Source organism: Zosterops lateralis, assembly GCF_965231275.1.
Source record: "Zosterops lateralis genome assembly, chromosome: 1".
Classification (NCBI taxonomy): domain Eukaryota; kingdom Metazoa; phylum Chordata; class Aves; order Passeriformes; family Zosteropidae; genus Zosterops; species Zosterops lateralis.
The window spans coordinates 64,196,931-64,213,614 of record NC_139762.1 but is presented as its reverse complement, the minus strand read 5'-3'; the positions used below and the strand labels follow the sequence as shown (position 1 = coordinate 64,213,614).

General features: G+C 38.2%; 1 protein-coding gene across 3 annotated transcripts in view; it reads left to right on the top strand.

The window, feature by feature from the left end:
- Window positions 1-16,684, top strand: part of NUP153 (nucleoporin 153) — a 43,337-nt gene that overhangs the window by 13,051 nt on the left and 13,602 nt on the right. For 2 of the 3 annotated variants that reach the window (XM_083858335.1, XM_083858334.1), the window contains exons 2-11: window positions 3,040-3,256; window positions 5,456-5,704; window positions 6,957-7,096; window positions 7,179-7,307; window positions 9,019-9,135; window positions 9,263-9,307; window positions 9,423-9,476; window positions 12,114-12,260; window positions 12,982-13,034; window positions 15,558-15,711. In XM_083858335.1, the coding sequence (XP_083714461.1) occupies window positions 3,040-3,256; window positions 5,456-5,704; window positions 6,957-7,096; window positions 7,179-7,307; window positions 9,019-9,135; window positions 9,263-9,307; window positions 9,423-9,476; window positions 12,114-12,260; window positions 12,982-13,034; window positions 15,558-15,711 (1,305 nt within the window). The remainder of the gene's footprint in view (window positions 1-3,039; window positions 3,257-5,455; window positions 5,705-6,956; window positions 7,097-7,178; window positions 7,308-9,018; window positions 9,136-9,262; window positions 9,308-9,422; window positions 9,477-12,113; window positions 12,261-12,981; window positions 13,035-15,557; window positions 15,712-16,684) is intronic. The other variant, XM_083858336.1, reaches the window with a different exon arrangement.

Genomic DNA, 16,684 nt, shown 5'->3' with positions numbered 1-16,684 from the left:
TCTGGAAGAGACTGGTTTGTAGTTGTGGCATGAGAAGATTGGGGTCTGAGCAGTTTGCTGGAGAGTAAGCCTGCTAGAGTTGTCTGTTGCTGTGTCTTTTGTTTTTCATATCTGAAGATCTGTTGGCATCAATGAGATGCGTACTGTCCTTGTCAGCCTTGTAGAACGATTAATGATTCCTCTCTGAGGAGATGGAATGGACTGAGTGCAGAGCTGGTGACATGGAAATAGTAGAGGGGAAATGCTCTGCTGCTGACAGGGTTGGCTTCTTTGCATGTGCAGAGGGAGGGAAAGGGTATTCAAATGCATGTCCTGAAATTGAAGAATAAGAAAAGTGCAAGTTAGGGTAAGATTAGAATGCCACCTTTAAAGACAGTGTAAGGCATGACTTGCTGAATTGTTCTTGCAAGAATAAGAAATATAAATGTTCAAATGTGTAGTTGGACAGTGATACCTTAACTGCCTGACTTGCCACAGAGCTCTATTGATTGGCTTTTAGCTCTGATGGGCAGCTAAGAAATGATGGAAGAAATTTGTGTGTGTGTGTGATCTATATCTATTTGAATAGGCATACCTGGGGTATGTGGAATACTTTTAGGGGGGAAATGTCTGTTTTTTCACTGGGATCTGTGTTTGATGATGTCTCATTCATAATGCCTGCACAGTTCTTTCACAGGGCCTTTAATATATTTCACAGACAGAAAATGTAGGTGCCTTTACATGTATTTTGCTTTCTCCTGCTTTGTCACTAAGCCAGCATTATTCTGGAGTATAAAACTGTGCTCCTTGTCTACCACTGTGCCTAAGCCAGATGGAGCAGGCCATTAGTACTTGGTGCAGTGTGGCTGTGCTGAGTTCCAGCTCCTGGGTAGGTTTGGGAAGCTGTCCTGTGTTACCCAGCTTGGAATGCTGATTATGTGGACAATGGCAAGGCTGCCATTGGAATGAAGGGGTCAAACCAGTCTGGTGTCAGATATGGATGGTAGAATGTCATCTTGGTTAATTACTAGTCTAGCTACGTTCTGCAGTTACTCATTAGGATTACTGATGATTGGGTATTTATTCTTTTGGATGCCTGTGACTTCTTCCATCTTGAGTCTCAGGTAGCTTTCAGTCCTGGGAGGATTTCCTCAGCAAGAGAATCATACTGGCACCTGTTTTATGGCCAATAATGTGTTACTCTCTAATGGAGAGACTCTCTAGCAATATTGAATGTAGTAATGCCTAGCTTTTTGGAAAGAGCATTGTCTTGGATGCAGTTGGTGTCCTGACCATTTGCTTATTTTGGGAAATTTTGACTCCTTTGAGTTCCTGATAGACTTTTATTCATAGCAGCAAAATATTCAGTCCCCAAAAGGGGGACAGTTTGTCACAAGTAAAGGTGAAAATGAGGGGCTGGAACAGGGTACAGACTGCCTATTTACTGGTACCAGGCACTGAACTGCTTATGAGCTCTGGTGTTGCACAGTTTTTGTTGTTGGAAAGCTGAGGCTTAGTATTTATGTAGAATAGCAGCAACACCCTGAGCATGGCATATTAGTGTGCATCTTAGTGTGGTAATTGTGATAGATGTGCTTGTTATGCTGCATTCTATCTGGTTTAAGCTGTCCCAGGCTAGTTATTCTGTCTTTGTGCAAGTAAAAGATTAAATTACAGATCATTATGAAAAATGTCAAATTGTAAATTAAGATGACTTTCTTTCCGTGAAAAGACTTTTGTTTTCTACCTTTCCTTTCTCCTCTTTGCCGGCTGCCCTCCTGACTCCAGATTCAAGGGTGTCCTGTAAGTTGGTGTTTGTGTTACTATGAATGAAAGATGTGAATGACAGATGTAGACTTCTTCTTTCACTTGTATTGTTGTTTTTTTTTCAGAAGGTTGAACAGGGTTCTTGTTTCAGAGTTGTTTACTAGACTAACTAGTACTTCTTCAAGAACATTCTGAATTTTCTACAAATAAATAATAGTTCTTAGAAAATTTTGTTGCCTAAACCCAGAAAAATAACAAATTACTTTGATGCATGTGTTAGCAACTGACAATGAAGTTCAATAAAAAATCTTTTTACACTCTTGTTGCTTTTCAGTTTCCAAAGTGTTGAAATTGTGGAAGTAGCTTTGGTGCTTTCTTCCAGCTTGCAGAGGTTAGCAGCTGGTTCTGTGGCTGCAGTCGGTGTTAGAGGGGCAGCACTCTGCTCCACAGGGTTGAGATTTGGCAAGAAGGCATGTTGAAATTTTGGGGACATGATAGGGAACAAGTCACTGCCTTAATCAAAATGTCAAATAAATATTTCTTACTAGAAAAATAATTGGTAAATGTCAAAATGGAAATGGCTTTTATGTATTCAGTAACTGCCAGATATTAAGGTTTGGAGATACAAGACTTAAACATGCCCTGAAATGAAATTTGATCAAATTGAATTTGATCAAATTTAACAGTTGTGTAGTGAAGAGTCTGTTGTTCAACTGTAGCTGTTTCTTCCAAGATCCTTTCTGGATACCCTCACTGTATCCTGACTATGTAGAGCATAATAGTTGGGTTTTTGATTCCTGCAGTTCCTACATTGTTCCTGCAGTTCACTATTAGAAAAAGAAATACTTAAGTTCACTGATTTTAGTGTGTATTATTTCTTATCACTATTACTGTGAATAATTGCTGAGCTTTTGGGTTTGATGGTTTTTCAAGTGAAGGTGTTAGAAGGAAAAGTCTTCCAAAAAAAGTGTGTACATCGAGTAATTTAGAAATCGAATTTCTTGATGACCTTATGACTTGACAAGCCTTTGGTGAACTTCAGCTGTAGTTTCAGAATGTGGAAATTTTGTCAAGGTCACTGGGAAGTGCAGAAATTGATGTTTTAGTAGTAAATCAATGTTAGGTGCATTTTTGTCATGCTTGTTCCAGAAATATAGGAATTCTTTATCAAGGATCTACCACCCTCTTATCTTACTCATCTGAATATTGCTGTCTAGTATCTGACTTGGAGGTCTGTGCAAGGTTGCATCCCAGAGAATGCTGCTGACTGTGTTCCTGTATTTTTCTTTCCAGCAGGGGCTCCTTAGCAGAGTGACCGAATCAGTGAAAAACATTGTACCAGGATGGTTGCAGAAGTATTTCAATAAAAGGGAAGATAAATGTGTAGATATGAATGAATCTGCAAATGAGGAAGAGAATCCAGTGAACTATCACCATGATTATGCAAATGAAGATGCCATGGTAATTGATGGGAGAGTCACGCCTGAATCAGCAAGAATTAATTTAGAAGGTATGTGAAATATCATTTAGTATTCTGACCATCTGTATTTATTCACAGATTTCTAGTTTTGAATCTACATTTCTAGGGGAGGCTGGAAGGAGCTTTGGGACAGAAAAAAGCAAACAACAAAAAACCCAACACCCAAAACGAAATGACCAACCAACAAAACCCCCAATGCAAAATAACCCCACAGGTAGCAAAAACAAGGGGAAAAACCTCAGCAACTCAGTTTTTAGAACTGCCTTAGCTTCAAAGTTTAAACATACTGGAAGTTGACTTAGAGCCCTTGGAAGTCTTGAGTTGACTTAGCCAAGTGCAAAATATTGCAAGCATTTATTTGCAAGTGTGTTTGGTTACATTTTCTTTTTGAAGGATCTGGAATGGAAGTTTATCTAATTGCCTAAGGTAGTAGAAACATTAATTTGTTTTGTTGTCCTCAAAACAAAAGACCAGATGCTAGAATGCCAGAGGAAAATTCCTTCATGTGTCCTGATTTTTTTTTTCTTTTCCTGTGGGCTTCTTCAATCAATATATTAAATTGACTTGTTAGTTTAGTGGAGATCTGGGAAACTTTGTTTATGACATTATTCATTTATTGAAATATTTTGTAACATTAACATGTGGCATTGCTGGCTTGGGGTCTTTGAAAACTATTTAGATCCTTGGCAAAGAAGTTTACAACCCTTTTATCATATTAAAATTAATCTGTGCTTTATATCTATGCCTCTCACTGTTTCTGTAATACTCTGTGAATTTGCATATGCTCTCCATTTGAGTTTCTTTTAAATTAGCAGTTTTGGGAACTCAGTTTTTAATTAGGTGAGAAATTTTGTCTGAGCACATGTACATAACCATCTGTGTGGACAGTCAGCTGCTTCTGTTGTTGGCAGAATGAAAAGTAATGAGGAAATACCTTTCTCACCACTGTTTTCTAATTGTAAATAGGGAGCTTTACTGCTCTCTGTGTAGCTGTAGCTTGAGCATAAGTTTGTATAAAGGAATAGAGAAGGTTTTCATGAATGAGTAACATGTGTTGGCTTTCCTGAAGAATTGTGTGAAAGGACCTTTCAGTGAGAACAGCTGCACAGCAAACTTTCTAGCTCCAAGAAATCAGGAGCAGATGGGATCCCCTAGAACCTTCAGTAGCTTGTGTTGCAGTTTGTGGACATTGTAGTTAATCTTTCTAGCTATGGTTTATAATATTTTTTTTTATTGTTACTGGTACTTTTATTTTAGCCTGTTTCTTTGCCTCTGAGGTACCAATGTGCAAGAGCCTGTGTTCATTTGCTTGGCCAGGCTTTGGTCTGATAAGGCTTTATTTCATCTCAAACAAGACAGTCCTAAAAATCTACCAGTGCTTTGGAGAATTATTTACTAGTAGTGCAGTGCTTATGAAGATTGAAGTAGCTGGTTGAAGCTTCAGCACATATGTCAGGAGAACAGTGTCTCAAAATTATGTTCATATCCAGAAATTGTGGGAGGGACTGTAGGTCCAGGGATATCCAGCAAGATGGCCATTAATTGCTGTTCTGTTCATGTGGCAAATTGGAGCTGTGAGACCACCTCCTGCAGGACACTGGCAATGTTTACAGACCCTTCTCATGAGGAAAAAATGCCCATCTTACAACAGAAGCCGTGTTGCTTACTTGTCCTTTGTGCCAAAATCTCAAAAACTAATGGATAGGAGATAATTCACCTGATATGGTAGAATTTGGAAGGGAGGATGATGACACCAGAACAGATAAACCCCCAAAAGTCTTTGCAAAATGTATTTTCATGTTAAATATTCAGACTAACACCGTCTTTTTTTCAGGATGATAAAAACTGCAGAGTTGTCCTTAATTTGTCATGTAATCTCAAATTTTGGAAAGCTTATTGCAAGCATTATCTGGAGGAGAAGGAATTTATAGATGTTTGATTTAGCAAAAAACACAGTTTAAGCGCTAGAGTGCAGGGTCAGATTTTGATGAAATTCAGAAAAATCCCATCCTTAAATACTTCTTAATGCACCATTAATGCTTAGTATTGCAAGCAGTGTTGCTGTTGTAATCAAACAGATGAAACCCTATCTGGGTGAGGAAGTTAAATTCGGCTTCTCTATTTTTGTGCCTAAAACTTGGCAATAAGCGCGGCTGTTGATAGAAAGCAGGTTTTGGCTTCTGTGAGCTTGTCTATAGGGAAGCTGATTGTCTGGCTGTTCTCGTTTAGAGCCATCCACAAGCAGGTCGGCACTGAACTTCTCGGATGTGTTAACAAGGCCCTCCCTTCACCGGAGCCATCTGAACTGCACCGTGTTGGATTCCACAGTCCCGCACTGTCAGCCCTCCACATCTTCCTCCCTTGGCATCGGCAGTCCTGGGCTGTCCCTCGTAAAGGAAATAAAAGATTCTACCTCTCAGCACGATGATGATAACATCTCTACAACCAGTGGCTTCTCTTCTAGAGCATCTGATAAGGGTAACTTTTATCTTCTCTGTTTGATTTGGTTGATAGTATGAAGTACTTTGTATTCTTTAATATTCCGCATTGTATTTTAAAAGTATATAATCCTGTCACTAATTCCACATTAGTATTTTAGAAGTATATAATCCTGTCACCTTTTAAATACAACCATGCTTGGAATATGTTTATCAGTCGTTGATATTCTGAAGAGTCAGTGCTGATAAATACAATTTTACAATGATTATCCATAATTCTTGAATGGGGATAATAGGAGATGAAGATAACTTGCTGTAGCTTGATAGATAGGTTGATTGCCCAGAAGGAGGAGCGACTCAGAATATGAGCTGGCTAAATTTGAGTAAATATGGTTGACAAATAAAAACACAAGATATTTTCATATATTTTTTTTTAACCAGGAGTTAATAAAGCAACTATTCTGACTGAGCAAGTCTGGGCTGCTTCCCCCCCCCCCCCCCGTTCTTGGTAAAGGGCATCATTTGTCAATACTTTGTTGTTTCTTGCCAAATTCAGTACACCATTTTAAAGTTAAAAAAAACCCCAAAACATTGTATTTATGTAGAATGTTACCTAGGTGTCTCAGTGAGAAAGAGCAAACAGCAAGTCTGCAGATTTTTCGAGTCCCTCATATGAATGGGGACTGAGGCATGCTCATCCAGTTCTCTGGAGACCATAGTTTGACAATTTTGACATTTCAGAGTACATGTTGCCAGGGCGTAGCAATATAACCTGAGTTTGCTAGAACTTTCTGGTATATCTCCATAAAACATACAGAAAATAGGTGGTTAACTCTGTTAATTCAGTCTTTGGGTAATTTTTCAGGTATAAGACCTGGTCTGTTCTGTCCTATGCTGGTTTCCAACCCTCTACCAACATAGGAAAAACTTTGTATCGTTAAAGATGCACCAGTGTTTATACAGTTCCTTTCTTTTGAAGAAAAAATAAAATTACGTTGTATTGGAAATGTGCTATTAACTAGTGAATGCTTTTAAGAGATTACTGAAAGGTCATGTATTTGCAGTTGTGTGAACAGATTTTAGGTCAGAGTTGGTACTTGGGTTTTGAGCCATATGTGAAATTAATCTGTTTGAAGAGCTCTGAAGGTTAGAGTGGCAGAGAAATGAGTGTTAAGGGACCTTTTCATTTTGTGAGACATTTTTGTAGAGAACTCTGGGGTTTGTGTGATGTTTAATACTAAATTTCTCTATATACACAAGACATTTACATATAGCATTTGTCATTTTGGCAGATATCACAGTTTCAAAAAGTACTTCAGCACCACTGCTCTGGTCCCCAGAGGCTGAAAGATCTCATTCCCTCTCACAGCATCCTGCATCTAGCTCTAAAAAACCTGCATTCAATTTATCTGCTTTTGGATCTCCCTCTCCTGTAAGTACTGCACAGTATTAATTTTAGCCAAGTTGAACGTGTAGCTGTTTTACTGACCACTTACTATAATATCTTTCTGCAGTCACTTGGAAACACTTCTGTCTTTAAGACAAGACAGCTTGGGGATTCTCCATTTTACCCTGGAAAGACCTCTTATGGTGGTGCAGCTGCAGCAGCGAGGCAGACAAAGGTGCAGATTTCTGCTTACCAGGTAGGAGAGCACTAGTGCATTGTGGGGAAAATGTAATTGAATACAGAACGAGGAGCTCAGCCAAAAAAGCTGTGAGCTGAGAACTTAACTTGAAAAATGTGGCAACAGTTCTATCTTGCCCATTCAGCCTACAATTTTTGTTTAAATTCTTGTGTAACGCTTTATGTAGAAATGCTTATCATAAAGCACAAGAATGACAGTAGCATCTTAAGTTGCTGGGCAGTTTCTTGTAATAGGGGTTTCCTCTGTTACGTCTTCCAAAAATTTTCATTTTCTGCCGTGGTCTGCCTCTGCCTATATTATGGTAAAATAGCATGTAAATAATTACAATGACAGCATAACTTTGAAAACTTTGTAAATAGCAGTAAAAGTTACCTCCCTGATACTTGCCTGTAGATCTCACACAACCACTCAAAGTATGAACAGATTATGCTTTTTTTTGATGTAGTAGTATACAAAACGCAAATTTGCTCATCCTTTGCACTCCTGTTACTGAGAGGGAGCCATGCAGTCCTACATGCTATACCAAGATAAACAATAAGGTGCTGTCTATTTTACTGTCATTCAAAAGGCTCTTGAGAAGACCTGTTTATCCCAAAGCGTTCTTTGTGGTCTAAAATGAGCAAATTAAAAATCCTGACTGCTCTCAGTACCTAGAGTTGAATCAAAAAGCAACTCAGTAAAATCTGATTCAGTTCTAAATTTGTTTAAATGAAAATGCCCTTTGTTAAAAAACTAAAAAGTCAAAAGAACTTTAAGGAACTGAAAATAAGTTTGCTGGACCTATTTTGGCAGTCTGTTTCTACCATGGAACCAGGGGACCTACGATTTCCTGATTGAGGGAAATCTTGAACCTTTGCAGGTTTTCCTGACTTGGTGTTGAGTGAATCTTCAGAACATTTAAAATTTCTGTAAGCTAGAAGTTCTCTTTGGTCGTCAACTATTTTTGTTTTTTACAAAAATTGAGGATTATGTTGAAAAGAGGAAGCAACTATTAGGCTTTTAAAGGAGAGACAAGCTTGTTTGTTGCTGGGTACAGGGAGTCTCACTTACGTGTTCTATATGTTGTGTGATCTGCTTCCTGTAGTGGTGTGGGAAGCATGATGTGGTTACATGAAAGTTGTAACATAGTTTAAAAAAAATGGTCACACTGAAGTTTTTTTAATCATGTTCAGTCATGTACAATGTTCACTTTTTCCGTGCATTATGTTCAAATCAGATCTTTATCTTTCTAAACAGTGAAAAGATCTGCAGTCAGCTGCAATCTTGGGGGAAGGGAGGAAATGAGAGAAGTAGAACTAGAAATTAGTGATGATGATTGTATACTCTGATTTTAAGATGCCATGCTTACGCCATCATGAAACTCTGAGATCTGTTTTGCTACTGAAAGTACTTTCTGCAGCACAAACCTTTGCTTCAGTTTTGTTTTCGTAATCACTACTTCAGAGACCCTATGAGCCTAACATCTTCATTTTATGACCTTTTACATTTAAGGATTTCTTTTGTTGCTTTATCCCATGCAGGGCCCCACTTAAACTATTGTAAAGTTTTTCTTCTAGTGTAATATTTTTCTTCTTAATGCCTTGAATGCTCAGTGAGTGCATTTTTCTGTGTCATGACGAGTTGATTGTATCACCAGTGTAGCCCTAGGGCATAAAGCGTGTGTAACTCAGAATCCAGCCTGGTAACATTGGCAATGCTAATTTTTCAGCCACCGATAAAGAGACAAATGAAAGCTAAACAAGCAAATGTGCAATCCTATGGTGTGACAAGTTCCACAGCACGACGCATCCTGCAGACATTGGAGAAGATGTCAAGCCCTTTGGCAGTAAGTGGCACCTCTTTTTGTGTTTTATTCCATGTGTTTGGAAAACACAGTAAATGTGCCAGTATAGGGTGAATATGTTACTTAATGTCAGCTCTGCTTTGACTTACTGTACCTGTTTTTTCAACAGGATGCTAAAAGGATTCCATCTTCTGTTTCTAGTCCTCTGTCTTCTGTAAGTTAATCACTACCCCCCCCCCCCACTCCCCCCGCCATGTTTTTGTTGGATGAAACCCTCCTGTAGGAAAAAAACATCCTCTCATATTTTGGCCCTTTTTTCCCCCTGTTAGCCTGTGGACAGGAGTGTGCTGAATGTGACTAGCTTCCAATCCAGACAAAACCAGGTAAGAACCAGTAACATGTTAAGCTGAGATAGGTAACTTTCTCTACTTTACAGCTCTTAGAAGTAATGTCACAAACCTCAGTGACAGCACACACATGAATTCAAGTTAATATGAATTAACCATCATTAGCCTTATGAAAGTTATAGCTGCCTCGGCTGTGTGGAAATTGCTAAAATGTCTTTTCTATCCACACTAGATGAAGGACTGTGGAGATTATTCAGGTGGAGAATTATTATCTTTTTGTGGTGGTGTGCTGATACGTCAAGAACAGCTTCTCTAGAATGTACAAAGTGGTTTTATCTTGGCCCGCAACTTGGGGTTAAATTGCATGATAACGTTCTTGTTTCAAAAAGCTTTCTCTTGCAGAAGTAACCAGAAATAGAAAAATACTGATTGATTGTTCAGATCTTGTGCAGATCTGTGTTTATTTTAAGCAAAAATTTACATTTTTTATTACTACTCAAGGCAAGGAGAAAATTGGACATCAGTTATATTTTGTTACTTCTGTAAATTTATGCTCCTAAATTCCTGTTTGGAAGTAGCACTGAATTGTTGCTATGGTAAATCATTATTTCCCTGTTTAAAAAAATGTTGAGAGTATTACATTTATTAGATTGTGAAACCACAAAAGGTCACTTTTAGCTCAGACAACCAAAGGAACAAAAATGGTTTTTCTTCAGTGCAAACTTTTAATCTGCTGTTTTCATGAGGAGGTGGACAGAATGTTTTAAAAAGTTTCTATGCTAATGGCTTGGTTAGGAGTATAATTAATTCTGCAGTCACTTAGGAGTTTATAAACATCTCAGATTTCCTGTACCGTCTTTGGCTATCTGATAAATTACAAAGTAGAGCATGTAAGTTTTTAACCACCTCTTAAATATTATCCCAGTAATTGAAAACAAAGCTGATATGGATTCTGCATTAAAATGCAGAACCACACCTGTGATGAGGCATTTAAAAAGATCAACCAGATTTGCAGCTTAGACCCTGGCGTTGGTCAGAAAGTGAATGTTGCACACAGCTGTCACTGGGTAAAAATAGAGAAATTGTCTACTCATAATGCTAGAATTCATAAAATTTGGCAGGGAGAAAGGGTAGCTCTTGATGAAAAGAGAGGACAGGATTGTATGTGCCCAGAAGAGGGTTGTGTGTTTTCCTGCTAAAGCAAACAAATGGTTGACAGGACACTTGGATACTCAGGCAAAAGTTTTACAGGTCTTTTAAAATTTGTTTATGGTATTTTTCTTATTTTGATGATCTGTACCAGACAGAATAACTTTCAGTGTATTCAACATGTTACGGGATTACTTTTTTTCCTTGTTGTACATACCTGTTTCACTGGTTTAATATCCTTTTACAATAATGTCACCTGCCTGGCATGTGAAGATAAGGTGGCAGATGTAGTTTCCTGGATTTTTTTGAGGCTTTGGGGGCTGTCCCTCTTGCATCCATCTGGGCAAATTGTCCAGCTCTGGGATGAGCAGGATGCAAAAGGTTGCAATGAATTTGGCTATGTCTGGCTGGTGATGGGTTACCAGCAGTGTTCCTCAGGATCAGTTCTAGTGCTGTTCAAAAAATCTCTCAGTGATCTGGAGGCATGAATTGAATGCCCCATTAGCAGGTTTGCTGATCATGTGAAACAAGGAGGTTGTTGACTCTGTTGAGGGACAAGGGTCCTTGCAGAGGGATGAAATTTAACAAATTCAAATGCCAGATCTTCATCATTGAGATGATGGGACTGAGTGCTCAGCAGGTTTGCAGGTGACACCAAACTGAGCGGTGCAGTTGACACATCTGAGGGATGCCATCCAGCAGGACCAGGACAAGCTCTAGAAGAAGTGGGCCCATGTGAAGGTCATGCAGTTATAGTTATGCACCTGGGTTGGGGCACAACCATCTGTTGATACTGATTTCAATAGTAGATACATCCCAAGTTTCACTCTTCTTATCACCAAGGCTACAGATGATTTGATATATCATGGGGCCTTTTGGGGTCTTCCTCCTTTCTCTATTCAGTTAAGGTGTTTTGCAGAATGTACAGTCCTTTCTGTTTATTAGCCATTTTCTATAAAAAAGCTTTGACAAGGAAAGTCAGATCAGTACTCTAAAGAGCATCAAATGCAAGTCTAAAACATTAGAACATACATTAATGAGACTTCTTAAAAAATATTTCACGGGGTTTTTTTTAAGTGTAACTTCAGAGGAAGAAAGTATAAAAAAAAAAGAAACCCAGAACCTGGTTTAATACTGGTTAACCATTTCATTATTAAATTGATGGATTAAGTCAGTTAAAAAAAATCACGATGAGGGCAGAGGAGAAGAAAGGATCGGAGCATGCTATTGAAACATGAGTTATTTTGCTTATGGGAATATCGTTTATTTTTTCTCTGAAGTAACTGCCAAATTTTGACACAGGATTCAGTCAGACTTTGACTTTTCCTGTAGCTTTTTCGATTTTATAACTGATTTTCTGGTGATTACCTTCTGCAAACTAAATGTTTTCAACACTTCCACATAGTTTTCAGTGGGTGCTGAGACTGGTGGGAGGTTTATAGTTCTGTAACTTTTATCATCAGTAAATGCTGTGGTAAGTTGGGTGGGTGCGAGGATAAATTGATTGCTGCTTCCCTTTCAAAGATGGATTCGCAACATCCACCTGTCCAGAAACTTGTGACACCAAAGCCAATCTCCCTGACAGGGAGTCGGATCACGTATTTTAAACCATCTCTGAAATCAGCTACTAATTCCAGAAAAATTCACCAAAGGGTAGATACAGACCATCAAGTAAGTAAATTCTCATGTCGTAATTTGCCTGCTTTTTGCAAGATTGGAATGTGTCTAACTGATCTAAGTCTTTCTTGCAAGAGCACCAATAGTATACCTGAGGTAAGCATTAAGAAAAGACAGTGGGGACCATTGTGAAAGAGGTACTGAGGGGTTTTATGAATATAATTGTATCTTTGGCACACTAGGTGGCTGGTGCTTATTTTCACAATGTGGTGATGTGCTGTTGGGCCAGGGTTTTCACGGTGAAAGAATATTAAAATACAGAAACACATATTTCCTTTACATATGCTGCTGTTCAGGAAGTTGATGGAATGTCCTGATGTGTATAAAATGTTTCAGGTGAACTGTGGGCTCCAAGTGAGATTTCTAGCAATTACCAGTTCATATCACAATTCCTGATTACCCATTCTGATCACTTCAGTGTAGATGGAGTCCCTGATAAACTTGCCTTATAACAATACTGGTATCTCTTTTGGAAAAGTCACCTGTGGTTCCAGTATCATTCTGAATGTAAAACTGACCAGGTATAAAATATATGGGCTGGAGATTAAGTGGATAGTCAGACTGGTTAGGGAACAAGCTTAAGCAGATTAGGTATATTTAGTGGTATAAATAAAAAACAAAACAGCACAAAATCTGTGTTTGGTTGTCTTCTCTTTGTGTTTTGTTTATTCATATATTCAGATAAATCTTGAAATAAATAAAACTTATTTTGCAGGATATGATGGAGAAGAGTTTTCCTGCAGAAAAGCCTGTAAAATCGTCTGAAAGGTATGACAAATCTATTAATTTAAAACACTTAAAAGAAGAAAGCCCCCTTCTTTGTCAGTACAGTCTGCATGCTTGCCTTCTTTTGGAAGGACAGGGACAGTTCTCAGTAAAAAGGAATAGAAGAAGTGAAAAAACTGTATTATGAGAGAGTTTTAACTATTTGTATCTTGGTGTTCATTAGGAGAGCAGCTCTTAGTTTCAGGTAATTAAATAATTGCTTAGAGTCTGAAAGCTTGTTGCACAAGATTTTCTTTCTGAAAAAAATTTTATGGTGTGAAATGTCTTACAGTTCAGGAGTAAATTCAAGTTTTAGGTTTTTTCTCCTTTTTTTTTTTTTATTTTTTTCTTGGTTTTTTTTCTTGTTTGGTTTTTTTTTCCCCCTTGTTTGTTTATACAAAAAGCTAGAGGAAGATTGTTTACTAGTGTTTCTAACATGACAAAGGCACTTGTCTGCTCTGTGAGTTTGCATGAAAAACGGAAGCCCTTCAGAGTAATCTGAAGACGAATACCAACTTGTCTCTGGAAAAAAAAATCCAGGAGAGTTAATTGTATTTCTTCTTGAGGAGATTGTCTTGCATTATGCTGCTTGGTCAGCATAGAATGACGAGATAATATTGATGACTCTCCTGTCTGGGGAACTAACCTTTTGGGTAGTGCTTGAGTTAAGGCACTGTGTGCTCAGAAGCTAGGCTTTTTTGGAGGATTCAGACCTTTCAAAGAACAGTATTAGAGAATCTGCTAATGTGTTGGCTGTGTGTTCATCTTCCAAGCAATTCTTACATTGCCTTGGGCATTATTTGGCTTGCAAAAAGCCCCAAAGCCAACCCTTTGTTTTACAGTCTGATAGTTTGACAGGAACCGTCTTTGGTTTTGGCAGAGGTGCAAACAGATGTTAGGTTTTAATTGTGGGTTTTCAAACTGTTCTAAGTTTTATTTGGTGCAACTCCTTTCTCCATGTAGAAGGGAGATCCAGGAAACTGATACTGCTTTTTATTTGTTTCACAAGTTTTTCTGCTGTGTCTCTACTTTTGACTTAAGACTAGATGGTCCTTTTATTTTAACTCTTTTATAAAGCCAGTGTCTGTTGATTGTCATATTACGGAGTAGGAATACAAAACTAATAAGGGCCATAGTCTTTTCATGCAGCTAATGTGCAGTACTTTGGTACATCTCTGTTCAGCCTAACAAAGGCTGTTTAGTTTTTAAATCAGCATCAGAATTGTAGGTTGGACTGACTTGCTTGAAGACAGAACTGTCTTTACCTCTTAGAAGCTGACAGGTGTTACCAGAGAAGAGGAATATGGGCTATCATAGACGTGCTATAATTGTTTCCATAAAGATTTATTTTGACATGAGATTTAATTTTGTAATTCAGATTGATTGTCACTTTGGATTAGGGAAAAGTTTAAGCATATGGCTTTAAGGATCTGGTTTCCTCTCAGTAGTGGTTACAGTGCTGAGCAGATGTTTGCAACTATCTGAGAGGTTTAGACCAATTCTTTTCCTCAGTCCTCTAGAAACTTGACCTGGTATCTTCCAGTGTCATCCAATGTACTTTTGTAATGACTGACTGATTGACTGCAGGATAAGCTTGACACTGAAGGTTTTTTCAGGGATACTTCATTGTGATGCCATACTGCTTTTTATTGTTACTATTCCTTTGTTCACTTCTATTTTGGGATGTGGCATGGCTTTGGTTTGGTTTGTTGTTGTTGGAGGTGGGGTTTGTCTGTGTGTGAAGGGGTGCAAGTTGGTTTGTTTCGAGGTTTTTCTTCTGAGTTTTTCTTTCCCCTTCCCATTTGGATTAGGGAGTCTTTCTGGTTTGACCCTAGGCTTTTGTAATGAACAGAGAAATGCCTTTGTATGCCTTACAAAAGGGGATCTGTATTCATGTCTGAAAAGACTTCTGGAATGTTGGCACACCCAAACACCTCTGCTGCTTCTGGTGATGGCCTCAGGAAATCCAGAGCTGCTTATGAGGCTTCTGTCATATTTTCTTGCCACACAACTTTAAGCCTCTCAATTCCGTAAGAGCTGTTGGCAGCATTTCCTGTGCACACACACAAACACACACCCGCCCCCTGCCCATATATTTTTACTTATTCTTTATATCCTTTCACAGATACATGCTCGTCACAGAATCAGAGGACTGGCAGTCAAAATTTCCGCTGTCTGGACTATTAAAAGCAAACATTAGAAAATAACAATCTAAATCAGTTCTATTTCAGGTCTTCTGGCTTAGTCATCATTCCTTTATGGATGTTGTGACTATTTTTTATGTATGTTATTCTCACTGCTGCTCTTATTCAGCTTCTGCTGTTTAGAACACCAGATACTTACTGGCATTTAGGAACCTGTGGGATGTTTTTTTCTGATTCTAATTGGCAGGTGACAGTTCTAGGATTAATAGAGGCTATAATAGCTTGACACAATTATTTGATCAAGTTGGGAGTTTCTCTCCTTTTTTTTTTTGTTTTCTTTTTAGTTCCCTTCCTCAACTTATGTATTTTTATTCTGTGCCAGCAATTTGAGCTACCCCAAGCTGGATACTCCTGCATCCAACGGTCTGTCTTCAGGAGGAAGGATGGATAGTTCCTGTGGCAAGATGAGGAGGGAAAGGGAGCGATACTGTGCATCAAGACCTGGACAAAAACAGCAGCTCGTAAGGGTCTCTCAGGTAATTGACCTCACTGTGATTATTGAAATAAGTAGCTTCATTGCCTCATAGTAATTTACAATAATGCCATTTCAGTTTTGTGGGTGTGTTGTTGTAGGTTTCAGAGCAGGCTCCAGTTTAGTTATCTGTATAAGTGCCTCAGCTTTGGTTTTGTATTTTTAAAATCTTCCATTGTATTATCTTGGATATTCTTCATAAAGTTTCTTGTTAGTTGTTGAATGAATAAATTTGGTAGAGATTTGTAGAGTTTTTAGAAAGGAACGAAGTGTCAAGTATATTTAAAAAAATTATTTTATATGTAAGTCATGTAGAAAGGTATGAGCTGAGAGCCTGAAGCAGAAGACACTGTTTTGCATATTTGCTAATAATCATTCAGAATTTTTGGCACTTACTCAAACTCATTGTGAAGGGTTTTTTTCCTTGTTTTAATGGGAAAACTCCATTTAATGCAGTGATAGTCATTACTGTCCCAAGGATTCTCTTCCTGCCTGAGTGTTACATAAGCTGCCTACTACTGGATCTTAAATCTAAACAGGTTAATTTGTCTTCTGGCAGATGCAAAATAAAGAAGTAGTAAATACTGGAGAATGTTTTTGTAACAGAAATGGTCTCAATATCAAGGTGTGTTAGACTCTTCAGATTAGATCTCTGAAACATGTAATCTGTGGGGTACATTTAATGTCTGTATTAAGTGTGCATCTCTGCTTAGTCACTTCTGAGTAGACATTGGTTCTACTGTCCAAATTGTGAATAGAGTGGCTATTCCCATTTAAACCCTAACCAATCTAATCTTGGTAGTGAAAGGATTTAAAAGACAAGGATAAGAGCAGAAGTTTTTAAGGTACACTAATTTCTGAATTTTAAATTTGCATCCTGGTACATTATACTGACTAGATTTACCAGAGTATGATCCTCTGCGTTGCTCATCAGGGCTTCATTTTTGACTTTCTGTGCATTGGTTTGGTTTGAGAGT